This window comes from Salvelinus fontinalis, chromosome 6 (genome assembly GCF_029448725.1).
Source record: "Salvelinus fontinalis isolate EN_2023a chromosome 6, ASM2944872v1, whole genome shotgun sequence".
In the NCBI taxonomy this organism is placed as follows: Eukaryota; Metazoa; Chordata; class Actinopteri; order Salmoniformes; family Salmonidae; genus Salvelinus; species Salvelinus fontinalis.
The window spans coordinates 12,397,145-12,419,391 of NC_074670.1; the positions used below are offsets into that span (position 1 = coordinate 12,397,145).

At 47.3% G+C, this 22,247-nt stretch overlaps 3 protein-coding genes across 4 annotated transcripts in view; 2 read left to right on the forward strand and 1 right to left on the reverse strand.

Annotated features, from left to right (window-relative positions):
• Window positions 1-532: 532 nt before the first annotated feature.
• LOC129857073 (26S proteasome non-ATPase regulatory subunit 4-like) lies at window positions 533-4,392 on the forward strand. 2 transcript variants are annotated; one of them, XM_055924988.1, is made up of 10 exons: window positions 533-635; window positions 2,002-2,142; window positions 2,307-2,421; window positions 2,505-2,591; window positions 2,681-2,749; window positions 2,841-3,056; window positions 3,209-3,317; window positions 3,518-3,649; window positions 3,734-3,798; window positions 3,919-4,392. In XM_055924988.1, exons 1-10 carry the CDS (start codon window positions 610-612, stop codon window positions 4,093-4,095), a joined length of 1,137 nt encoding a protein of 378 aa, XP_055780963.1. In that variant the 5' UTR covers window positions 533-609; the 3' UTR covers window positions 4,096-4,392. The 2 variants fall into 2 exon arrangements, with proteins under 2 accessions (XP_055780963.1, XP_055780964.1); XM_055924989.1 differs by having other exon boundaries at window positions 3,737-3,798.
• Window positions 4,393-4,849: 457 nt separating this feature from the next.
• LOC129857074 (zinc finger protein 687a-like) lies at window positions 4,850-18,941 on the forward strand. The gene is given in 12 exon segments (XM_055924991.1): window positions 4,850-4,924; window positions 5,751-6,809; window positions 6,811-7,881; window positions 8,437-8,692; window positions 10,882-11,123; window positions 11,269-11,453; window positions 13,777-13,953; window positions 15,044-15,206; window positions 15,357-15,620; window positions 16,219-16,331; window positions 16,508-16,601; window positions 16,705-18,941. Coding segments are annotated over 11 exon segments (4,260 nt in total). The 5' UTR covers window positions 4,850-4,924; window positions 5,751-5,774; the 3' UTR covers window positions 17,365-18,941.
• Window positions 18,942-18,994: 53 nt separating this feature from the next.
• Window positions 18,995-22,247, reverse strand: part of LOC129857075 (otoancorin-like) — a 15,993-nt gene continuing 12,740 nt past the window's right edge. The window contains exons 23-28 of the mRNA XM_055924992.1: window positions 22,006-22,158; window positions 21,647-21,789; window positions 21,443-21,579; window positions 21,189-21,286; window positions 20,048-20,240; window positions 18,995-19,534 (exon numbers count right to left, since the gene is read on the reverse strand). Of these exons, the coding sequence (XP_055780967.1) occupies window positions 19,455-19,534; window positions 20,048-20,240; window positions 21,189-21,286; window positions 21,443-21,579; window positions 21,647-21,789; window positions 22,006-22,158 (804 nt within the window). The 3' untranslated portion in view covers window positions 18,995-19,454. The remainder of the gene's footprint in view (window positions 19,535-20,047; window positions 20,241-21,188; window positions 21,287-21,442; window positions 21,580-21,646; window positions 21,790-22,005; window positions 22,159-22,247) is intronic.

Genomic DNA, 22,247 nt, shown 5'->3' on the forward strand with positions numbered 1-22,247 from the left:
TGAGTGGGGGGGTCTTGTCCTTGACATGGCATTTTACAGTATATTGACTTTTAGGTTTTTGTTTGCAGGAGAGGCAAAGAAGGCCTTAAGCAGGGCCTTAAGCGTTCACTACTTTTTATCCTTAACCCACCCTCTTTGTAAAAAGCTCATAATGTATTCCTGGTTAATGTTATTTCCAACCATGGCCCTCAAAAGTTGTGCTCTTTTGAATGTTTTGACCTTTGACCCTGATAACCCTGCTCAGCTTCCCTGCTCAGTAAACCAAACCAAAATGTGGATTGCAGTCTCTCTTGGTCCATAACGTATGTCAGTGGAGGCTACTCATAATGGCTGGAAAGGAAGAAAGGGCACAGGAGAGGGGGGTATTGGTTCCACAATTAGTTATTGACACTAATTACTGAACTACTACATGGTTTGATGTATTTGATACCCTTCCACTAATTCTGCTCCAGCCATTACCACCAGCCCGTCCTCCCCAATTAAGGTGCCACCAACCTCCTGTAGTGTAAGTCATTGTCAACAAATATATGCTCAGGTATTTGGGGCCGAACTGCATTTCCCATCGACCATTAGTTCTGGTGACGTAGACAGTAACAAAAAGATTCCAAGATGGGGCTCGAAAGTACTATGGTCTGGTAAGGGGAAAATAAATTGTCATATGTATTATTATTTAAACTAAGTAAGAGGAAGAGTTTGTTTAGTTTAATGTGAACGTGCGTCTTTTTATCATTAAATTGCCGCTAACAAGAGTTATGTACCACGTCCGGCCAGCAATCCTAGCCATTTTCCTGAGTCATGTTTGGCTTGCTAATGCTAACTTCGCTATGACATGCAACGGTTATGATTGCAATAAAACACTTCAGAGAATTTAGAGCAGCTTAGTTAGCTAGCAATAAGTTATTTCAAGTAAGGTCATGATAGATTTTGCCAATGTAGCAAGCATTACATCCCGAAACTGTTATCGTTAGTTAGTATTCTTTGTTATTTGGTGAACAAGGCAATGGTTTAAACATTAGGTTCCGAAAACGATTACCTCGGTCTTTGTTTCTGCCTACTGTAAGCTTCTCTGGATAAAAGTTTCCTATGTCAACATCGACAACATTCGCTAGCTATACACTTCAATATGTCCCCTACCATCAGTCTGTCTAGGGATTAGCAGTAGTATGGGAGAAGGGGGTAAAATGGAGAGTCCTGGTTGGGGAAAACGTTTGGCAGAATGTTACTGTTGCCAGTTAAAGGGCACACTTAGATGCACGTTGCAGAACTGGTTGCTAAAATTCTAATAGTTATACTTTGTGACAAAAAGCAAGTATAGTGTAGAGCATCATTGTACCATCTAAACCACTGCGAAATATATTTCCAATAACCACATATTGCATTTTCAGTTTTGAAGCTGGTGTAGAAAACCAAACGTAAAATAGTTGCTTTCAATGAGAATTACATAACTCACATTTCTATGTGAATTTGGTCTGTGTACCCAAAAACGTACAAATGACAGCATTAACTAATTTATGCAACACTGTTCTAAATATAGATATAATACCAGCCACCTTGTCACTGTGCTCTAATACAGGATTTCCCAAACTCAGGTCTGGTGCACGTTTTGTTTTTTGCCCTAGCACTACACAGCTGATTCAAATGATGAACTCATCAAGCTTTGGTGGTTTGAATCAGCTGTGTAGTGTTAGGGCAAAAACCTAAATGTGCACCCAAGGAGGGGCCCCAGGACCGAGTTTGGGAAACCCTGCTCTAGTGGGCCTACATCAGGGATGGGCAACTCCAGTCCTCGGGAGCCTAGTTGGTGTCACACTCTTGCTCCAGCTAACACACCTGACTTCAATAATCAACTAATCATGATCTTCAGTTTAGATTGCAATTTGTTTAAATCAGCTGTGTTTGATGGGGTGGAAAGTGTGACACAACTCTGGCCCCTGAGGACTGGAGTTGCCCTCCCTGGCCTACATGCTACACTGTGTAATGTATGTACTGTGTTGGCCTCAGTGTGGACAACAGTGAGTATATGAGGAATGGAGACTTCCTCCCCACCAGACTTCAGGCCCAGCAAGATGCTGTCAACATTGTGTGTCACTCCAAGACACGCAGCAACCCCGAGAACAATGTGGGCCTCATCACCATGGCCAAGTAAGGAGCTGTGTGTGTGAGATGTGTCTTTGTGCTTATCCTACGGTCGCAACAAAAAAAATAAACATTCATCATTTAGATATTACAGGATGCCTGGATACTTGTGATTTTATTTTTAGTGATTGAGTGTAAGAAATGTGTAGTAACTATTGTTCTCTGCGCAGTAACTGTGAGGTGCTGACCACGTTGACTGCAGACGCGGGGAGGATACTGTCTAAACTGCACGCTGTCCAGCCCCGTGGAAACATCAGCTTCTGCACAGGCATCAGAGTGGCACATGTATGTATACTACACAATAATACAATACAATTTCATCTTATTGTATGTCATGACACTAAACCCTGTGTCCTCTCCTCTCCCAGTTGGCTCTGAAGCACAGACAGGGGAAGAACCACAAGATGCGTATAATTGCCTTTGTGGGCAGCCCAGTGGAGGACAACGAAAAGGATGTGAGTGTTCTATCAATGCAGTGTGTGGCGTGTGTTGATAACTGCATGCATGTCCCCTCTGACATCATTTCCTGTCACATTCTCTCTAGCTGGTGAAAATGGCAAAGCGTCTAAAGAAAGAGAAAGTCAGTGTGGACATCATTAACTTTGGAGAGGAGGTACCAAATATCTTACCTAATATTTATCTGGTCTCATTATTTCTTTATAGCCATCACCGTCTCCCTTATATAAACTCCTTTTGGTCTCCAGGAGGTGAACACAGAAAAGCTGACGGCCTTCATCAACACTCTGAATGGGAAGGAAGGAGCAGGGTCCCACCTTGTGACAGTGCCTCCAGGCCCCAGTCTGGCTGATGCCCTGCTGTCCTCTCCTATCCTTGCTGGGGAGGGAGGAGCCATGCTGGGCCTGGGGTCCAGTGACTTTGAGTTTGGAGTGGACCCCAGTGCAGACCCAGAGTTGGCACTGGTGAGAGGGGGAGGACTAGATGGGTTGATCATCCTCTCTCACTCTTGTTTTTACGCTTTCTAGTTCTCTCATTGCCTCTTTTTTGGATGATTATTATCGTATACTACAATCTTCCTCCTTTGAACTTTTTCTGCACTCTGTGCCTTCTCCAGGCTCTGAGGGTGTCTATGGAGGAGCAGAGACAGAGGCAGGAGGATGAGACTCGCAGGGCAGCAGTGGTGTCTGCTGCTGAGGCCGGGGTTCCCTCGCCTACCGCTGACGGTGACACAAATACACAACTCTCCATCTACACCCTGTACACATAACTATAACCCTCCACCTACAAACTAATCACTCATCTATAACTGGCAACCAACCAATGCCTATACACCATTATCTCTCTCCCCTCTCTGTACTTGGATCTTCCCTGGAGGGAGGCACTGCATATGGGGGACTAAACTGTTAACCTCCTCCTGTTCCAGAGTCAGACGAAGCTCTGCTGAAGATGTCAGTCCCCCAGGCTGACACTGCCACGCCCGCTATGCCCGACTTCAGCCGCATGACAGAGGACGAGCAGATTGCCTACGCCCTACAGATGTCCATGCAGGGTGGAGGTCAGTGACATACACCTGTTATAACCAGCCATAGCCAGTTATAACACGGCACAGTCAGTCTAACATCTGTCCTATCCTACCCAGCAGAGTTTGGTGCAGAGTCAATGGACATGGACACAGGAGCCCCTGTAGACTCAGAGGGTGCTAAGGTACGGCCAACTCTCACACACCACTGAGATGAAAGTGTACATGTGTATCGGACATATCCCGCTTGTTACACATGCTCAAAGGCTCTTGTTTTTCTAGCGTATGTTAATCTCTCTCCGCAGGATGAGGAGGACTATGATGTGATGCAGGACCCAGAGTTCCTCCAGAGCGTCCTGGAGAACCTACCGGGTGTCGACCCCAACAACGAGGCCATCCGGAATGCCATGGGCTCGCTGGCCTCACAGACAGGATCCAAACCTGACAGCAAGAAAGACAAAGATGATGAGAAGAAGAAATGAACATTTACACAGTAAACATAATAGATACCCTGGCGTTGACCTGTTGACAATGGCTCCTTTAATATAATAGTTGTGCAAAATGTAACCTCAAATGACCTCTAGGTTTTTTTTGTATCGCCATACTCAAACAGTTGACCAGGGCTTTCTTTATCTTTGTTGTGTCAAGGTTAATGATGCATGTTGCCTTTAAAAAAATAAAAAGTTTGTACTAAAGTGGGACCTTATATCAACCCAAGCACATTCAGTAAGTGTACATTTATGTCCTGATAATAAATAAATTTACATAATTCAAGAGAACACCTCGGCTGGTTGTGGAATTTTGTGCCAATGTTGACATGCTGTATACATACTCCTTCCAAAGAGGGGATTGATGACTACACAACACATGTGGAATATGGATGTGACTTTTAGTATAAAAATGTCAGATAAACATTGAATTTATTGCAAACTATCCCTGTGTAACTAGGTCTTTCTGAAAAGCCATGCTTTGTGAAACACAAAAGATGCATTGTCTAAATTTTGTCCCTGCAACACCACAAATGCAACAAAAGCATGCCCTTGGCTTTGGACGACATTGTGACATAAAGGTTATTTGATTGTACCACTGCCATTTTCAGGAAATGATAGCCAACACTCGCCAGAGCAAGAACAAGGCATTACAATATAACACGTATGTACGGCAGGAGTGTGGAAAACAGCTGGCAAATTGCATACACATCAGCTTCCAAAGTTGACACGTTATGAACCTGGCAGGACCTATCTTCCCCCGTCGTTTCTGGTGACGAACAACTCATGCGTCAAAAAGGAAAGTCGGGAACCGAAGAGCCAGGTAAACAAACCACATTTCCTTCACATTTAAAACTAGATATACATTTCTGCTTGTCACATATACCCGTATAAGCCACTTATTCAAATGAATGTCCTTAAATAATTTCCAATTGTAAGGTTTAAATACCTGAAAAGCAGGCGTTAAAAGGCTTCCTTGCGTTGACGACGACGTAGAAAATTCTAGCTAGCTAAGTAATTTTAGCTACGCTAGCTGATCGGCGCAATGCTAGAAGGGAACGTAACTAGTTAGTGTATGTGTGCCGAGGTGGTTGACAGCTCAGTGTGGTAGCGAGCTACATAGCTAAATACACAGTCTGTCTGATAACGATAAAATATCCACATTTTGTGTTCTCGCAAACTCAGCGAGAATAGCTAGCTAGCTAGTACAGCTGCACTGTATGAAGCATGTGCAACAAGGGGAGAATAACGCTGTCTGAAAACTAGGCCTAGCTATCGGTCTTGCTAGCTGCCATTGCTATACTAACTTGTTAACATTAGCTCAGTAGCCAGTTTACACGAGGGCAGTAGGGGAACTTGAACTTTCAAATAAGTTTCTAACTTCCAAATAAAGTGGTTGCTTCTAACTGCTAACTCATTCAACAAGTTTGCCAGGTTTGAGGTTTATTGGGATCTAGTAATTTACTTACATAACTACCTGAAATATAGGCTATTCAACAGTGCAGTTCAACATTATGATGATGCACGTTCAAAACAGTAAGTCACAACTACGTTTGTCATGAATTATCAAGATTCATAGTATTCGGTCCTGCCTCAGGCTTTGGTTGGGTTGGGGACAACAGTGTTTATTTCTCACTCCTGTGTGTCAGTTCTGCAGGTTTTGTAATCCGGGAATGGGGGACATGAAAACCCCAGATTTCGACGACTTGTTGGCAGCCTTCGACATTCCAGACATCGATGCCAAAGAGGCCATCCAGTCTGCGCCGGAAGAGGGTGGGGAGGGGTCAGGGAAGGTTGGGGGCAGCGTGTCGGGGGCCGGGGGTCCCTCGCCAAGACCTTCCAGCCCCACTGACTCCCCTCCCAACTCCCAAAGTGAGCCTCCAGTGGTCAGTGTGATTGTTAAGAACAGGGTGAGGCCTGACTCCTATGAAGAGACTGAGGAGTCAGATGAAGAGGATGGGGACAGCCCTGGGGGCAGTGGGACAGACCCGGAGGTGGAGACTGGGATGGGAGTCAAGGGGGGCCTGCTGAATTCACAACTGGCTCCTAGGATGCCTGGTCTGGTCTCCTCAGAACCTCTCCTCCAGAATGGGTTTGAGGGGTCCACAGTCACTCTGGAGCCCAGTGTGAGAGGCCAGGGGCTGGGCCAGGCATTGGGCCAGGCCAACGGGGAGCTCTGGTCAACCTGTTCCCCTCCTACTGCGAGTGAAGGAGGGGGCAGCATTGGAGGCGCAGGGGGGTCGGCCTGCACAACCAAACATACAGTTAATATTCTCAACAGACGGAAACCTCTCTCCTCTCATACCTCTGCTGGTCCTATAACCTCCATATCCTCCTCATCATCGTCGTCCTCACTCTCTGTCAACCCACACCTCTCTCCCTCCATCCTGAGTGAGGACACTCTGTGCCCTCACGGAACTCTCCCCCCCCCCCCTCCCTCCAACGGAAGCCTGAGAGTGGGGGTGAGGCGCATCATGGACTCAGATGAGGACGACTCTGAACCGGATTTGGGAAGCCCGCTAGTGATCCAAGAGAGCCCAGATTCTCCCATGTGCTCCCCTCCCAAATTTCCACGCAGACACCGCCAAATGTCCTCTTCAGAGCTGTTCAGTTCCCCAACTCCCTCCTCCCCTCCTCTCCTCTCTTGCCCTCCTCCTCTCTCCTCCAAACCCCCTCCCTCCATCTCTCAGACATCCTCCATCTCTAAACCCCCCCCCCCCAGATGAAGTACCCTCCACCCCCAGGTCTCCCTCCCCTCCTCCTGCCCAGGCCCGTCAGTCCTGGCTGGCTGCCGCCCTCAGTAACCCCAGACCCATCTCTAGCCCTGTGATGGAGGAAAGACACCCGGAACATGTGATCGAGGAGAGGGACTCACCAGAGAGCCCCCCTTCTGACCAGACAGGTTCTGCTATGTCCACTGTGTCCAAGAGGAGCTCCAGCCCTGCGCCAACCTCAGCATTAACTCCACAGGGGGCTAGAGAGGGAGAGGAGCCCATGGAGAGTGAGCCTAGCCTGGGGTGCAGGTCAGACAACAGTGAGAAGATGGAAGTTGTGGATGGAAGACAAACAGGAGACACGGAGACGGCTCCGGTCAATTCTACGACAACACCAACAGCCCCCGTTCGCCCACTCAAAGTCCGAATCAAAACAGTCAAGACCCCTACAGGCAGCATCACCAGGACAGTGACACGAGTAGCATCCAAAGGAGCGGGGGGGACCCCCTCAAAAGGCGCCGATGGCTCCAAACCCTCCCCGGGGGGTCGTACGGTCCTCAGCCGGCCCAAGAGGGTGGCATCTCAGCAGCCTCCGCAGCAGAAGTCAAAGGGTGGCAGCCTCCTGCCTGTGTCTACACTCCAGGATGCAAGTACCGCCATGTTGATGGCCGCCAGCAAGGCCCAAAACAAGATGGCCGCCGACAGCAACAAGCCCAAAGTGTTGGCTACGGCTGTCAGCATCACCAAGTCAGCAGCCCTCCCCTCTGTCTCTCCCGCCTCTTCCTCCTCCCCCAGATTCAGTCCAGGGGGGGCCGGTGTGCGCAGCCTGGGCCAGAAGACCCTGAATGGGGGTGTGTCTGTGTCCCACTCCCCCCTCCTCACCCCTCAGGGGGGCAGTAGACCAGCCTCCATAGTGAACAGTACAGGAGCCATTATCTCCAGGAGCCAGTCCAGTCTGGTGGAGGCCTTCAACAAGATCCTCAACAGCAAGAACCTGCTGCCCAGCTACAGACCAGACCTCTGTACACCACTACCACCGGAGTGGGACCTGCCTCTGCCTGCACAGGTAACAGACCTAGGTCTATATCAGGGGTATTCAACTCTTACCCCATGAGGTCCGGAGCCTGCTGCTTTTCTGTTCTACCTGATAATGAATTGCACCCACCTGGTGTCCCAGGTCTAAATCGGACCCTGGTTAGATGGGAACAATGAAAAAATGCAGTGGAACTGGCTTTGGGGTCCGGAGTTGAGTTTGATGGGTCTATATCAGCATGGATTCAATATTGCACTAGTAGTGGTTGGGGTAAAAGCGGATGTCCAATTTCTATTAGACCTTGTGTTCAGTAGACCAATAAATCGCTCTTGTTTATGTTGTGTGTTTTTTTATGGTCACACACCAGATAGGTGCAGTGAAATGTGTTGCTTTACAGGGTCAGCCATAGTACTACGGCACCCCTGGAGCAAATTAGGGTTAAGTGCCTCGCTCAAGGGCACATATTAATCTCCAAAGGGGAAATTTGATTGCGCCAGCCAATACATACAAGACCAATGAATATGCATTGTATCTAGAGACATGTCGTCGACATAGGTATCGTATTCATGTTCTTCCTTTGCGTCGCAGGGCTACCGCTGTCTGGAGTGTGGCGATGCGTTTGCCCTGGAGCGCAGCCTGGCCCGCCACTACGACCGGCGGTCCCTGAGGATCGAGGTGACCTGTAACCACTGTGCCAAGCGGCTGGCATTCTTCAACAAGTGCAGCCTGCTGCTCCACGCCAGGGAACACAAGGAGAGGGGACTGGTCATGCAGTGTTCCCACCTGGTCATGAGACCTGTCAGTGTAGAGCAGATGATAGGCCAACAGGACACCACTCCCATCGGTGAGAGAGACTGTGTGCTATTACCTTCATATCTCACCTAGGACTGTATACATACAGTGCATTCGGAAAGTATTCAGACCCTTGACTTTTTCCATGTTTTTTCTTGTTTACAGCCTTATACTTTAATGGATTAAATTGTTTTCCCCCCTCAATCTACACACAATACCCCATAATGACAAAGTAAAAACAGGTTTTTAGAAATGTTTGCAAATGTATAAAAAAGAAAATAATGAAATATCACATTTACATAAGTATTCAGACACTTTACTTTGCTGAAGCACCTATGGCAGCGATTACAGCCTCGAGTCTTGGGTATGACACTACAAGCTTGGAACACCTGTATTTGGGGAGTTTCTCCCATTCTTCTCTGCAGATCCTCTCAAGCTCTGTCAAGTTGGGTAGGGAGTGTCGCTGCACAGCTATTTTCAGGTCCCTCCAGAGCTGTTCAATCGGCTTCAAGTCCGGGTTCTGGCAGGGCCACTCAAGGACATTCAGAGACTTGTCCCAAAGCCACTCCTGCGTTGTCATGGCTGTGTGCTTAGGGTTGTTGTTTTTTATTTATTTATTTATTTATTTTACCGTTATTTTACCAGGTAAGTTGACTGAGAACACGTTCTCATTTGCAGCAACGACCTGGGGAATAGTTACAGGGGAGAGGAGGGGGATGAATGAGCCAATTGTAAACTGGGGATTATTAGGTGACCATGATGGTTTGAGGGCCAGATTGGGAATTTAGCCAGGACACCGGGGTTAACACCCCTACTCTTACGATAAGTGCCATGGGATCTTTAATGACCTCAGAGAGTCAGGACACCCGTTTAACGTCCCATCCGAAAGACGGCACCCTACACAGGGCAGTGTCCCCAATCACTGCCCTGGGGCATTGGGATATTTTTTAGACCAGAGGAAAGAGTGCCTCCTACTGGCCCTCCAACACCACTTCCAGCAGCATCTGGTCTCCCATCCAGGGACTGACCAGGACCAACCCTGTTGTCCTGTTGGAAGGTGAACCTTCGCCCCAGTCTGAGGTCCTGAGCGCTCTGGAGCAGGTTTTCGTCAAGGAGATCAATGTACTTTTCTCTGTTATGGTGCCAGATTTCCGTCAGACGTGACGCTTGGCATTCATGGTCTGAAAGTCCTTTAGGTGCCTTTGGGTAAACTCCAAGTGGGCTGTCATGTGCCTTTTAATGAGGAGAGGCTTCCGTCTGGCCACTCTACAATAAAGGCCTGATTGGTGGATTGATGCAGAGATGGTTGTCCTTCTTGAAGGTTCTCCCATCTCCACAGAGGAACTCTGGAGCTCTGTCAGAGTGACCATCTGGTTCTCCGTCACTTCCCTAACCAAGACCCTTCTCCCCCGATTGCTCAGTTTTGCCAGCTCTAGGAAGAGTCTTGGTGGTTCCAAACTTCTTCCATTTAAGAATGATGGAGGCCACTGTTCATTTTTTGGTACCCTTCCCCAGATCTGTGCCTCGACACAATCCTCTCTCTGAGCTTTACGGACAATTCCTTCGATCTCATGGCTTGGTTTTTGCTCTGACATGCACTGTCAACTGTGGGACCTTATATAGACAGCTGTGTGCCTTTCCAAATCATGTCCAATCAATTGAATTTACCGTAGATGGACTCCAGTCAAGAGATGTTTGTAGAAACATCTCAAGGATGATCAATGGAAACAGGATGCACCTGAGCTCAATTTGGAGTCTCATAGCAAAGGGTCTGAATACTTATGTAAATAAGCTATTTCTGTTTTAAATTTTTCATACATTTGCAATTATTTCTAAAAACCTTTTTTCACCTTGTCATTATGGGGTATTGTGTGTAGATTGATGAGGGGGAAAAATAATGTGATCAATTTTAGAATAAGGCTGTAACGTAACAAAATGTGGAAAAAGTCAAGGGGTCTGAATACTTTCCGAATGCACTGTAAAGCATCTCAGAGTAGCAGTGCTGAACTAGGATCAGATTTGACTTTGAGATCATAATGAATATTATATAACCGGGGGGACCTGATCCTAGATCAGCACTCCTACTCTGAGACGCTTTATGAATACTAGTGCAGCGCTGTTTATCAGTACTTATCTACCCCACCTCTCTTTTCCTCTCACTCTCTTTCACTCCCCTTCCCCTATATTCCCCCATCTATATTCCCCCATCTATCTCCCCGTCTCTCTCTCTGCCTCCTTCAGGCATGCTCTCTCCCTCCCTCTCCACCTCCTCTGTCCCAGCGTCCTCTGCTCCGGCTGTGACTTCAGCAGTGACCCCGGCAACCCTGAGCCTCGCCCCCCAGCTGCAGCAGCCAATCATCAGTAAGAAGGCGACAGAGCCGGTGCTGTACACCAATAACAAGTGTCCTGAGTGTAAGGTGCAGTTCTGCAGCAAGGCTGAGGTGGCTGCCCACTTCCAAGAGGTCAAACCAGCCCTTAACACTGTGAGTAGAGCAGTGTGTGTGTTCAAAAATCCATCAAACTTTTTCAGTCTAAACACTGTATGTAATAGCTTGTTTCATGGCTTTAGGAGTACCTGCCTTACTGACCTGTGCGCCCTCCTTTCCCCATCTGTCTCTCTCCCTCCAGTCCTGTACGGAGTGTTCTCCTCCCATGCTCCTTCCTAACGGCTGCAGTGCCTCTGCTCACGCTCGCATCCACAACCCCCGCCCCCCCTACGTCTGCCCAGAGTGTGGGGGTGTGGCCAAGCAGCCAGCCTTTCAATCCCATTTAGAGGAGGCCTGTCTCCATTTCACACGACGCATCGGATACAGGTGACCTTTCACCCCTCACTCCCTCTGTGGTTGAAACAAACCCAGTTACTCCCGTAGACACTGATCTAGGATTAGATTACCTTCTCACCAAATAGGGCTGTAGCGGTCATGAAATTTTGCAAAAGTCTGCCGGTCTCAAGGAAATTGACCGTTAATTAACGTAAACATGTGCACCTTTGGAACATCAATATATAAAAAAGTATAATAAATCTATGTAATGTACACCATCACAATAAATTGATTATTTATTTTAGTCAGGTCTAAAACATTTTGATATGAAGAAAATGTATTTCCGAAGAATAAAATTTGAGTTGGGCTACTGTAGGCCTATGCTATCTGGATATGCTCCATGCCATAGGCTGTAGGCTTGTTCATTTAGCTGACAATATATGCCTTTTATTTTATTTTATAGTAAGAACAGTATAATTGATGATTTGAGAAAGGTAGCAAAAAAAGCTTGCGCTTTGTTCCTTGCCTCGGGCTGCACAACTGTTCTCTCATCAAGTGATCATATTTTCACCCATCAGACTATTCTCAATTTAATCTTTTCTTTACTAATATGTACAATTTATTTTGATTTAGAATGGCTCATTTTCACAGGGGCATGGGAAAAAGACATGTCATCTGTATGCACTCCAATAGTGAATGGAGGCTGTGCGCTTTCCCACAGGTCCGTTTTGTAGGCTACTTGGGTTTTATAGCAGAGCATGTGCTTAATGTGCTTAATAATATGAGCAGCTGAGAAATAAATATAACAACACTTATTTCACTCCACACAGGAGCATGTTCCGGCTGCCCTGCAGGCATGCTCCGGCTGCCCCGCAGGCATGCTCCGGCTGCCCCGCAGGCATGCTCCGGCTGCCCCGCAGGCATGCTCCGGCTGCCCCGCAGGCATGCTCCGGCTGCCCCGCAGGCATGCTCCGGCTGCCCCGCAGGCATGCTCCGGCTGCCCCGCAGGCATGCTCCGGCTGCCCCGCAGGCATGCTCCGGCTGCCCCGCAGGCATGCTCCGATTCTGCCCAAACTCTGAATCCCATGGGTTCTCCAACCCCGTTGCTGTAGCTACCCAGTGCTCCATTTGAGAAACCAAGTGAAATCTGTTTGAGAACATCGATAGTGACATATTTTCGCCACAAAACATATTTCACTAAACTGTTGACAGCTCGTCTGCGCGCTGGAGAGAAGGGAGGAGATGGAAACGCATGGTGGTGAGATATTCTGTATAGCTAAAGGTAATGTGTCACCCAATTAATTATGAAAATATAAAAAATGCCCTATTACTAGGCTATTCAAAATCAAATTCACTATCATTGTAGGCTAACTGTAAGCTGCCCTGCACGATGAATGACGCAACAGCATGGCCTAGGCCTATACGTTCTCTCCCAGACTCATGGATAGAAATGTTGGAGCGTAGCATAAGGTAACCAGTCCATCCAGTATCCATAATAATACAGCCCACACTGAAAGGCCATTTACTAGAATTAGTTTAATATTTTCCATTGATGTCAGAGTGGTTAGAGGGACAATGGAGCCCTGAGTACCAGGCCATTAGGACCTGATGGGGGGACAATGGAGCCCTGAGTACCAGGCCATTAGGACCTGATGGGGGGGACAAAAGAGCCCGGAGTACCAGACCATTAGGACCTGATGGAGGGACAGTAGAGCCCTGAGTACCAGGCCATTAGGACCTGATGGGGGGACAAAAGAGCCCGGAGTACCAGACCATTAGGACCTGATGGGGGGACAGTAGAGCCCTGAGTACCAGGCAATTAGGACCTGATGGAGGGACAGTAGAGCCCTGAGTACCAGGCCATTAGGATCTGATGGAGGGACAATAGAGCCCGGAGTACCTGACCATTAGGACCTGATGGAGGGACAGTAGAGCCCTGAGTACCTGACCATTAGGAACTGATGGAGGGACAGTAGAGCCCTGAGTACCTGACCATTAGGACCTGATGGAGGGACAGTAGAGCCCTGAGTACCTGACCATTAGGAACTGATGGAGGGACAGTAGAGCCCTGAGTACCTGACCATTAGGACCTGATGGAGGGACAGTAGAGTCCTAAATACCAGGCCATTAGGACCTGATGGTAGTTAGCGACTTGAGAACTACTAACACATGTCCAGAGTGCATAAGAGGAGATTACCATGACTCAACAATTACGTGGTCATGACTTGTGACTGCCAGTGTGTCGGTAATATGGTCACTGCAACAGCCCTACCACCAACCCATGCTTTAACCATTAGGAGGATGAAGAAATATCTGACCCTGAATCAGTGTTTAGGGACAACATCTACAATGATATTTCTCTCTCTGTCTGCAGGTGTTCTAGTTGTCAGGTGGTGTTTGGAGGGTTAAACTCGGTCAAGTCCCATATCCAGACGGCCCACTGTGAGGTGTTCCATAAGTGTCCCAGCTGCCCGATGGCCTTCAAGTCCTCCCCCAGCGCCCAGAGCCACATCAACACCCAGCACCCCACACTCACTGGAGGACAGGCCAAGTATGTACACACACACACTGGTTGTGGTCTCAGATTTTTACATAAAAAAAATAATAATAATAATTTCACCTTTATTTAACCAGGTAGGCCAGTTGAGAACAAGTTCTCATTTACAACTGCAACCTGGCCAAGATAAAGCAAAGCAGTGCGACACAAACAACAACACAGTGTTACACATGGAATAAACAAACAGTCAATAACACAATAGAAAAAGTATATATACCGTGTTTGCAAATGGCGTAAGGAGGTAAGGCAATAAATAGGCCATAGTAGCGAAGTAATTACAATTTAGCAAATTAACACTGGAGTGATAGATGTGCAGATAATGATGTGCAAGTAGAATTACTGGTGTGCAAAAAAAGTAGGTTGTTGGATGGGCTGTGTACAGCTGCAGCGATCGGTATGCTGCTCAGATAGCTGATGCTTAAAGTTAGTGAGGGAGATATGTCTCCAACTTCAGCAATTTTTGCAATTTGTTCCAGTCATTGGCAGCAGAGAACTGGAAGGAAAGGCAGCCAACAGAGGTGTTGGCTTTGGGGATGACCAGTGAGATATACCTGCTGGAGCGCGTGCTACGGGTGGGTGTTATGGTGATCAGTGAGCTGAGATAAGGCGGGGCTTTACCTAGCAAAGACTTATAGATGACCTGGAGCCAGTGGGTCTGGCGACTAATATGTAGCAAGGGCCAGCCGACGAGAGCATACAGGTCGCAGTGGTGGGTGTTATATCGGGCTTCGGGGACAAAACGGATGGCACTGTGATAGACTGCATCCAGTTTGCTGAGTAGAGTGTTGGAGGCTATTTTGTAAATGACATCGCCGAAGTCGAGGATCGGTAGGATGGTCAGTTTTACGAGAGTATGTTTGGGAAGGAGAGTTGACGGTCTAGCCAGACACCTAGGTATTTGTAGTTGTCCACATATTTTAAATCAGAACCGTCCAGAGTAGTGATGTTAGGCGGGCGGGTGGGTGCGGGCAGCGATTGCTTGAAGAACATGTATTTAGTTTTACTAGTGTTTAAGAGCAGTTGGAGGCCACGGAAGGAGTGTTGTATGGCATTGAAGCTTATACCCTTCACTCCTTCCTTACAGGATGATCTACAAGTGTGTGATGTGTGACACGGTATTTACCCAGAAGCCACTGCTGTACGTCCACTTTGACACCCACCTAGTCAAGCAGAAGGTGCACGTGTTCAAGTGTCCTGAGTGCCCCAAGCTCTACGCGCAGAGAAGTTCCATGCTGGAGCACATCAAGGTACATCTATGGGTTCCCCTCTCACACAGTCCTTCTCCAGACTGGGTTTGGGTCAGTCAGTTCTGTTGATATGATATGTAGCTTAACTTTCCTCCATCTCCCTATCTGCTGTGTTCCTGTCTCTATTCTCCTCCCCCTTCCCTCGCTCAGACTACTCACAGAGGCCCTGCGGTCAAACAGGAAGTTCCCGTTGCCATGGCGCCCTCCCCTGCCCCTCCCCCCCGGGTGCGGAGCTCGGTGAAGACGGAGAGCTCTGACGGAGAGGAGTGGGGAAGGGAGGAGGAGGAGGAGGAGGAAGAAGAAAGGGATGGAGAGAGCAGTAAGACAAGCCCAGGGTGGAGCTGTGCTCCCTGCCACGCCCGCTACGCTGACAGAGAGGACTACATTACCCATATGGCCGAGCAGCATGGCAAGGTCAGGAACACAGACTGCACATGGACTACACATAAAGACAGTTAAATGTTTCATGCAGTAGTGATATACTGTTTGATGTGCAGTACAGTAGATTGATTCTGAATCGGTTCTAACTGATCAGTGATCCATTGTATCTTCTGACCCTCTAGGTCAGGCCTACTCTACTGCCGGCCCACGGGCCCAGTCCCGCCCAAAATTAATCCCTAACTGGCCCTTAAACGAATCACCTAATCACCACAGGCCCAATCCTCACTTGAGAAAAGTTATGCTTAATACGTCACTTACGTTCTTCCATCAAAATACGATCAGAGTTTATTTATGCTCAACTTTGAGCTCCCCAGGTGTTTCTCAAGTTGGGATTGGGCCCGATCATATAGGTTATAAAGTCATATCATGTATATCTCTAAAGTTCTGGCACACAGTCACCTCTCACATGAAGTGGAGGGATCCAGGAAAGTTTGCCCTCTTTTTTTTTCTTTGAAGAACAGATTTTCAGCCGTTTTTCTCAGTAAGCATCATTGTCTTTAGTAGCCTTTCTGTTTTTAAACTAGGGAAGCTGAGGGGACTGTTCACTATAAGGTGCCTGTGTTTTGTGTAGATCCTGAAGAAGTTCCCGTGTAGTCTGTGTGAGAACTCCTTCTCCTCTACGTCCAGCCTCAGACGCCACATCAGAGTCAAACACAAGGGCATCAAACGAGGCTTCCACTGCCGGTGAGTATGCACACTACACCCTAACCCCTACATACCCTACCCCCACGTCAGAGTCTAAATGAGTCATCCACTGCTACTAAGTATGCACACTACACACTAACCCCTATACTACCCTACAACAGCTGTATCTCACCTTAACCCCTACACTAAACCCTAACGTGTGTTTGTGTGTGTAGGTTGTGTAGTGAGGGTAAGAGGACGTTCAGCAGTAGACTGGTGTTGGAGAGACATGTCCAGCTGAGACACGGCATGTCAGCTCTGGACACAAAGGTACAGTTCCACTTTCTCTCACAACTACCGACTGAAGCCTTTATATAGGAAGACCGGTTATTAATGCTAAATGTCATTAACTCTAATTCTCTCTGTCTGTCAGCGAGGGAGGGGTGCAGAAGGGGCCGACAGTTCCTCGGAGCAGGACGGAGGCTCCAACCCTCCGTTCACTGTTTCAGCTGAGGAAGACGGAGGAGGGTTAAAGACTGAGGAGGAAGAGGACCATGTGACCGAGGGCATCATCCCTGCTAAGAGACCTCGCGTCACCTCCTCGGCTCCCCAGCCAGAGTCTGGGTTCCACTGTGCTCCGTGTGGCTTCACCACCGAGGACCGTGCCGTCTTCCTGGACCACATCCCCCTTCACCGCTCCGAGGCCCTGGGGGGAGGAGTCAGCCTGCAGTGTCTACAGTGTGGAGCCTGCTTTGCCTCCGCCCCCTCCCTCTCCCGCCACCGCTTCATCAGCCACAGGGTTCGAGACACGCCCCCTGACAACCACAGTCGTCACGGCCATAACGACCGCTCCCTGACATCATCGCCCGGCAACGGCGGTAACCACGGTGACGGGAGTCCCAGAGGGGGTTCCCTGCCGGGGTCTCCCTCGTCCTCGTCTCACCCCCCCACACCGCTGGGGGAGGACGGGGAGGGCAGGGTGGGGTGTAAGGTGTGTGGGAAACGCTTTGAGAAGGTTTCGGATTTGAACACACACTTCAGGACTCACGGCATGGCCTTCATCACCGCACGCAAGACAGACAAACCTGTCTGAGAGAAAAAAAGAGAGAGGGAGGGGAAGGTAGAGAAGGAGGAGGAGAGAGACAGAGAGAGGAGATAATATTTGAGGGAAGGAGGGTGAGAGAGTACTATAAAGTGCAGATATTTTAGTAAGAGAGAGGAGGTATGGGAAGGAAAGCTCTTCACTGTAAAGCGTTCTTCAGCAGTGTGTTCCTGTCATCACTTATCCAACACACAAAGCACATTGTGATAACTGTTGTTTTCATTCAATTCTTTCTTATTTCATTTTCTGGCACATTTGTCATATGGCAGCCATAACCTGTGTGTGTTTGTCTGAATGATTCTGGATGCAGTACCTCAGGTGCTGTACCTGTCTAAACTGAGGTAGTATTAACATCTCACTGAGTTGTAAACAGTGGAGGCTGCTGAGGGGAGGACGGCTCATAATAATGGCTGGAACGGAGCAAATGGAAAGGCATTAAACACATGGTTTCCATGTAGTTGATACCATTCCACTGATTCCACTCCAGCCATTACCACGAGCTCATCCTCCCCAATTAAGGTGCCACCAACCTCCTTTGGCTGTAAATGAGTTATTAAACGCATTATTACAGGTTATATTACCAAATAACACTTCCAGTCAGAAGTGTACTTTTTAAAATGACAGTTAACCACCAGTCAGTCTACAGCTGAGTTCTATTAGGGTTCTGTTGTCTGTCATCAACAGGGAATGTGACTGGTGTTGGAAGAGACTAGTCAACATGGGGGTGTGATTTGCTTATTGATTTGAATGTTTCAGTTTTTTATGGTTCATCCAAGCACAGAATCTCACAGTGGATTGGTGACAGCCACCACTGGGCTTTCTCTGTGTAGAGCCCGTCCCAGTTCTCATTCTCACTGTTGCATTGATTTTCTTATAGTTTTGTTCATAGGCTTTGATTTAAGGGGTTGTGTATGTGCAGGTATTTGTTTTTCATTGTAAGCTCTGGATTGGCTTTGTCTCTTGAATGTTCTCCATTCTCATCCCCGTCTGTCTAACCATATAGTATGATCAGAGATGAGATTGGCTCCACAGAGACGTCAGGCAGAGTATTCCTGTTGATCCGGCCTTGTAACATCAGGAATTCCAGATGAATCAGGAAACATCCCATCTCAAGATGACCCGGTATAACCTGGAGGGGTTGGGTTGGACCCTTCCATTACTAAAGTGTGGTTGTACTTGACCACAACTGAACCATAACCATGTAAATATGAGTACTAGACAGCTATCCTCTCTTTCTCTCTCTGAGAGGGAGGGAGGGTCCTGGAGGAGAGGGGTGAGGGGTTGAGGACAGTGATTGTATGCTAAAGAAAAGCGTGTTGAAATACAGTAAAAAAAAAAGGGGGGGGGGGGTTGGAGTTTACCTTAAAGATTAGTCACCCAATCAGCGGTGTTATCTCTTCTACTGTTTTGATAAAGGTATTGTGTGCGTGTCTCCAGCTAGAGTTTCTTCAGTCTTCAGAGATTACAATGTTAACACAGCCCTCTTTCCCCCTGTAACCCAATTCTATGTTTTCTTTCTTGCGTAGAGCATTTCTAATAAAACACCCAGAGATAGAATATAATAATCACTTTGAGTCTCATTTGAGCTTCTGTCAGTCGTAACAATCCATAGAGTAAGAGATAGTAGGTTCATAATCTTTATTATTAAGTTAGTCTTCCACTTCCAAACTTGTCAGCACTGGGTTAGCACCCATAATCCTCCTCTTATGATCCCAACCCTCAGAAAACAACCCATGCAGAACACCGACTCACACATCATTACATGATCCAGCATTGTCCTACTAGAAGAGACCCACCATTGCAACAAAGATATAGAAAGATATATATTTCTTTAACAAATAGAATAAAAATATCTTAAGTGCTTTTACATTGTCACAGGTATCTGTATCTGCTTTGATGTGCTAAAGGCCTGTTCTGGCTTAATCTAGAATATGTTTTTTTTTTTAAAGAAGCAGGATATACAAGTTATATTTGTTACTGTTAAATGTGTTAAAATGTGCCATATCAACAATCTCTATTCTTCAACACATGCATGAGTAGTTCCATATGTCATGCGTGTCTATTGGATGTGTAGTTTCTCACTACAGGACAAACCCCAGCAGTAGGAACAAGAAGGGCTGCATAATGACTCCAACTCCCAGAGTTCCCAGCATAGATGCTCCTAGTGGAGAAAAAAAGGAATTACACCACTTCTCCTGCATATCCATCTTCATTTGTTTCTTCCTCATAGTCTAATCAACTCTTTATCTTACCTGACCACAGGAGCATTCCTTTATCTCTACCTATCTCCATCTCTCACTCCTGTTGTGTACATAACATCTCGTAAATTTGTAATTACCAGCATATGACTGGGAAATATCCACTTGTCAATAATGGGGCGGCAGGTAGCCTATTGGTTAGAGTGTTAGCCCAGTAACCAAAAGGTTACTGGATCGAATCCCCGAGCTGACAAGGTCGTTCTGCCCCTGAACACTGTTCTCCGATAGGCCGTCATTGTGAATAAGAATTTGTTCTTAACTGACTTACCTAGTTAAATAAAAAATCTGTGAGCTCAGCTTGTTTGCCATTAGCCAATCGGCATTCTCAACTAGTTCAAAGCACTAGAACACTTTACAAGTAGGATTTTCTGAGGTTCCCACTTGTTATGAATGCAGCATTCATCTCTCCTACTCACCTGAGAGTTGGGGCAGGTTGCTGGGTGGGTTTGTAGTCGGTTCTGCGCGCTCATTGGCCATTCGGTCGTAGGCCACACCCAGAGCATTGCCAAGAGCGGCCTGTTGTGCCTCCCCCAGCACCGCCCACTGTGCATTGGTTACCATGGCAGCATTGTCAGGACCCAGGGCCTTCAGCTGGCTGGTTGAGAGTGCCTGATCAGAAATCAGAAGAGTATGGAGTGCTGGGTTCCAAAGTCACCTATTTTTTTTTCCGTAAACCTAGTAATTAGAAAACCTCCGTGGAACACAGCAGAGATAGAGAAGAGCCCCCTAATCAAACTGGTTCTGGGGGTCTGTTCACAAACAAACCCCACAGAGCCCCACGACAGCAACACAATTAGACCCAACCAAATCATGAGAAAACAAAACGATAATTACATTGGAAAGAATTTACAAAATAAACAGAGCAAACTAGAATGCTATTTGGCCCTAAACAGAGAGTACACAGTGGTGGAATACCTGACCACCGTGACTTACCCAAAATTAAGGAAATCTTTTGACTATGTACAGACTCAGTGAGCATAGCCTTGCTTTTGAGAAAGGCCACCGTAGGCAGACCTGGCTCTCAAGAGAAAACAGGCTATGTGCACACTGCCCACAAAATGAGGTGGAAACTGAGTTGCACTTCCTAACCTCCTACAAAATGTATGACCATATTTGAGACACACATTTCCCACAGATCCACGAAGAATTCGAAAACAAACCCAATTTTGATAAACTCCCATATCTACTGGGTGAAATACCACAGTGTGCAATCACAGCAGCAAGATTTGTGACCTGTTGCCACAAGAAAAGTGCAACCCGTGAAGAACAAACACCATTGTAAATACAACCCATATTTGTTTATTTATTTTCCCTTTTGTACTTTAACTATTTGCATATCATTACAACACTGTATATAGACATAATATGACATTTGAAATGTCTTAATTCTTTTGGAATTTTTGTAATGTTTACTGTTCATTTGTTATTGTTTATTTCACTATTGTTTATCTATTTCACTTGCTTTGGCAATGTTAACATGTTTCCCATGCCAATAAAGCCCTTAATTTGAAATTGAAATTGAATTGATAGAGGGAGGCAGGGAGAGAGTGTACTCACAGCGAGGCGGTCTGGGGGAATGAGGGGAACGCTGGTCGGACTGAGGAATGAGAAGGCAGAGGGACTGAGAGAAGGAAACTCTGACAAACTCAAACCAGCTGGAGAAAAGTGAGATAAAGCAGAGCGAGAGAGAGAGAGAGAGAGGGGGCAGGAGGGATGAGAAATGGCTTACATTTGAAAATGTATTTCACAAAATAAGAGGGAGCAATAGTGTGAGAGAGAGAGAAAGAGGGGAACAAAGGAGTGTATCTGACCCATGATGTTGCCCAGAGAGTTGACCCGAGCCTCAGTCCATCCCTGTGGTTCTCCAAACACAGCCACGGCACGCTGCTTCAGAAGCTCTGTTACTGCCAGGGGGCACTGCACCTCGCCCACCGACTGTACTGCCTCCCTATAGAGATACATAACACATTATAAAACAAGCTCACGCAAACACACATGCACTGTCCATGTCTAACCTGAAGGCATCAGTGTTGAGTTGACCAGTCTCCTCAGTGTTCAGACCACAGATGAACTGGTCCAGTCCCACCAACTCTACAGCTCCCAGTTCTCCCACTGTCTTATTAATACGCTCCACAAAACCCCTCCACACAGCCTCCCTCTGCCAGGGACCAGACATGATCATCATTAGAGTAGTATTTTGTGTGTGTGTGTGTGTGTGTGTGTGTGTGTGTGTGTGTGTGTGTGTGTGTGTGTGTGTGTGTGTGTGTGTGTGTGTGTGTGTGTGAGTGAGTGAGTGAGTGAGTGAGTGAGTGAGTGAGTGAGTGAGTGAGTGAGTGAGTGAGAGAGAGAGAGAGAAAGTTCATATATACAGTACCTGTGGTTGTGTCCAGGAGCAGCGGGAAAGTGTCTCCAGAGTGTCCAGGGAGGAGAAGGGGAGGCTGGGCAGCTCAGTGAGGTTGAACCCCTGAGAGACACAGCCCAGCTGGAGCACCTGGCTCTCATTCAAACCTGACACTGGACCCCAGGCCTGTAGTACAATATAGTACAGCACAGCTCAGAAAGACACTCAACAGCAGAACAAAAAAAGATGCTCACCCCTGCACTCGAGATTCTTCT

Coding starts and splice junctions, on each gene's coding strand:
- LOC129857073 (XM_055924988.1), top strand. CDS start 610: ATGGGGCTCGAAAGTACTATGGTCTG. Junction 3,057..3,208: donor CAGACCCAGAGTTGGCACTG/GTGAGAGGGGGA, acceptor TGCCTTCTCCAG/GCTCTGAGGGTGTCTATGGA. Junction 3,318..3,517: donor TCCCTCGCCTACCGCTGACG/GTGACACAAATA, acceptor CTCCTGTTCCAG/AGTCAGACGAAGCTCTGCTG.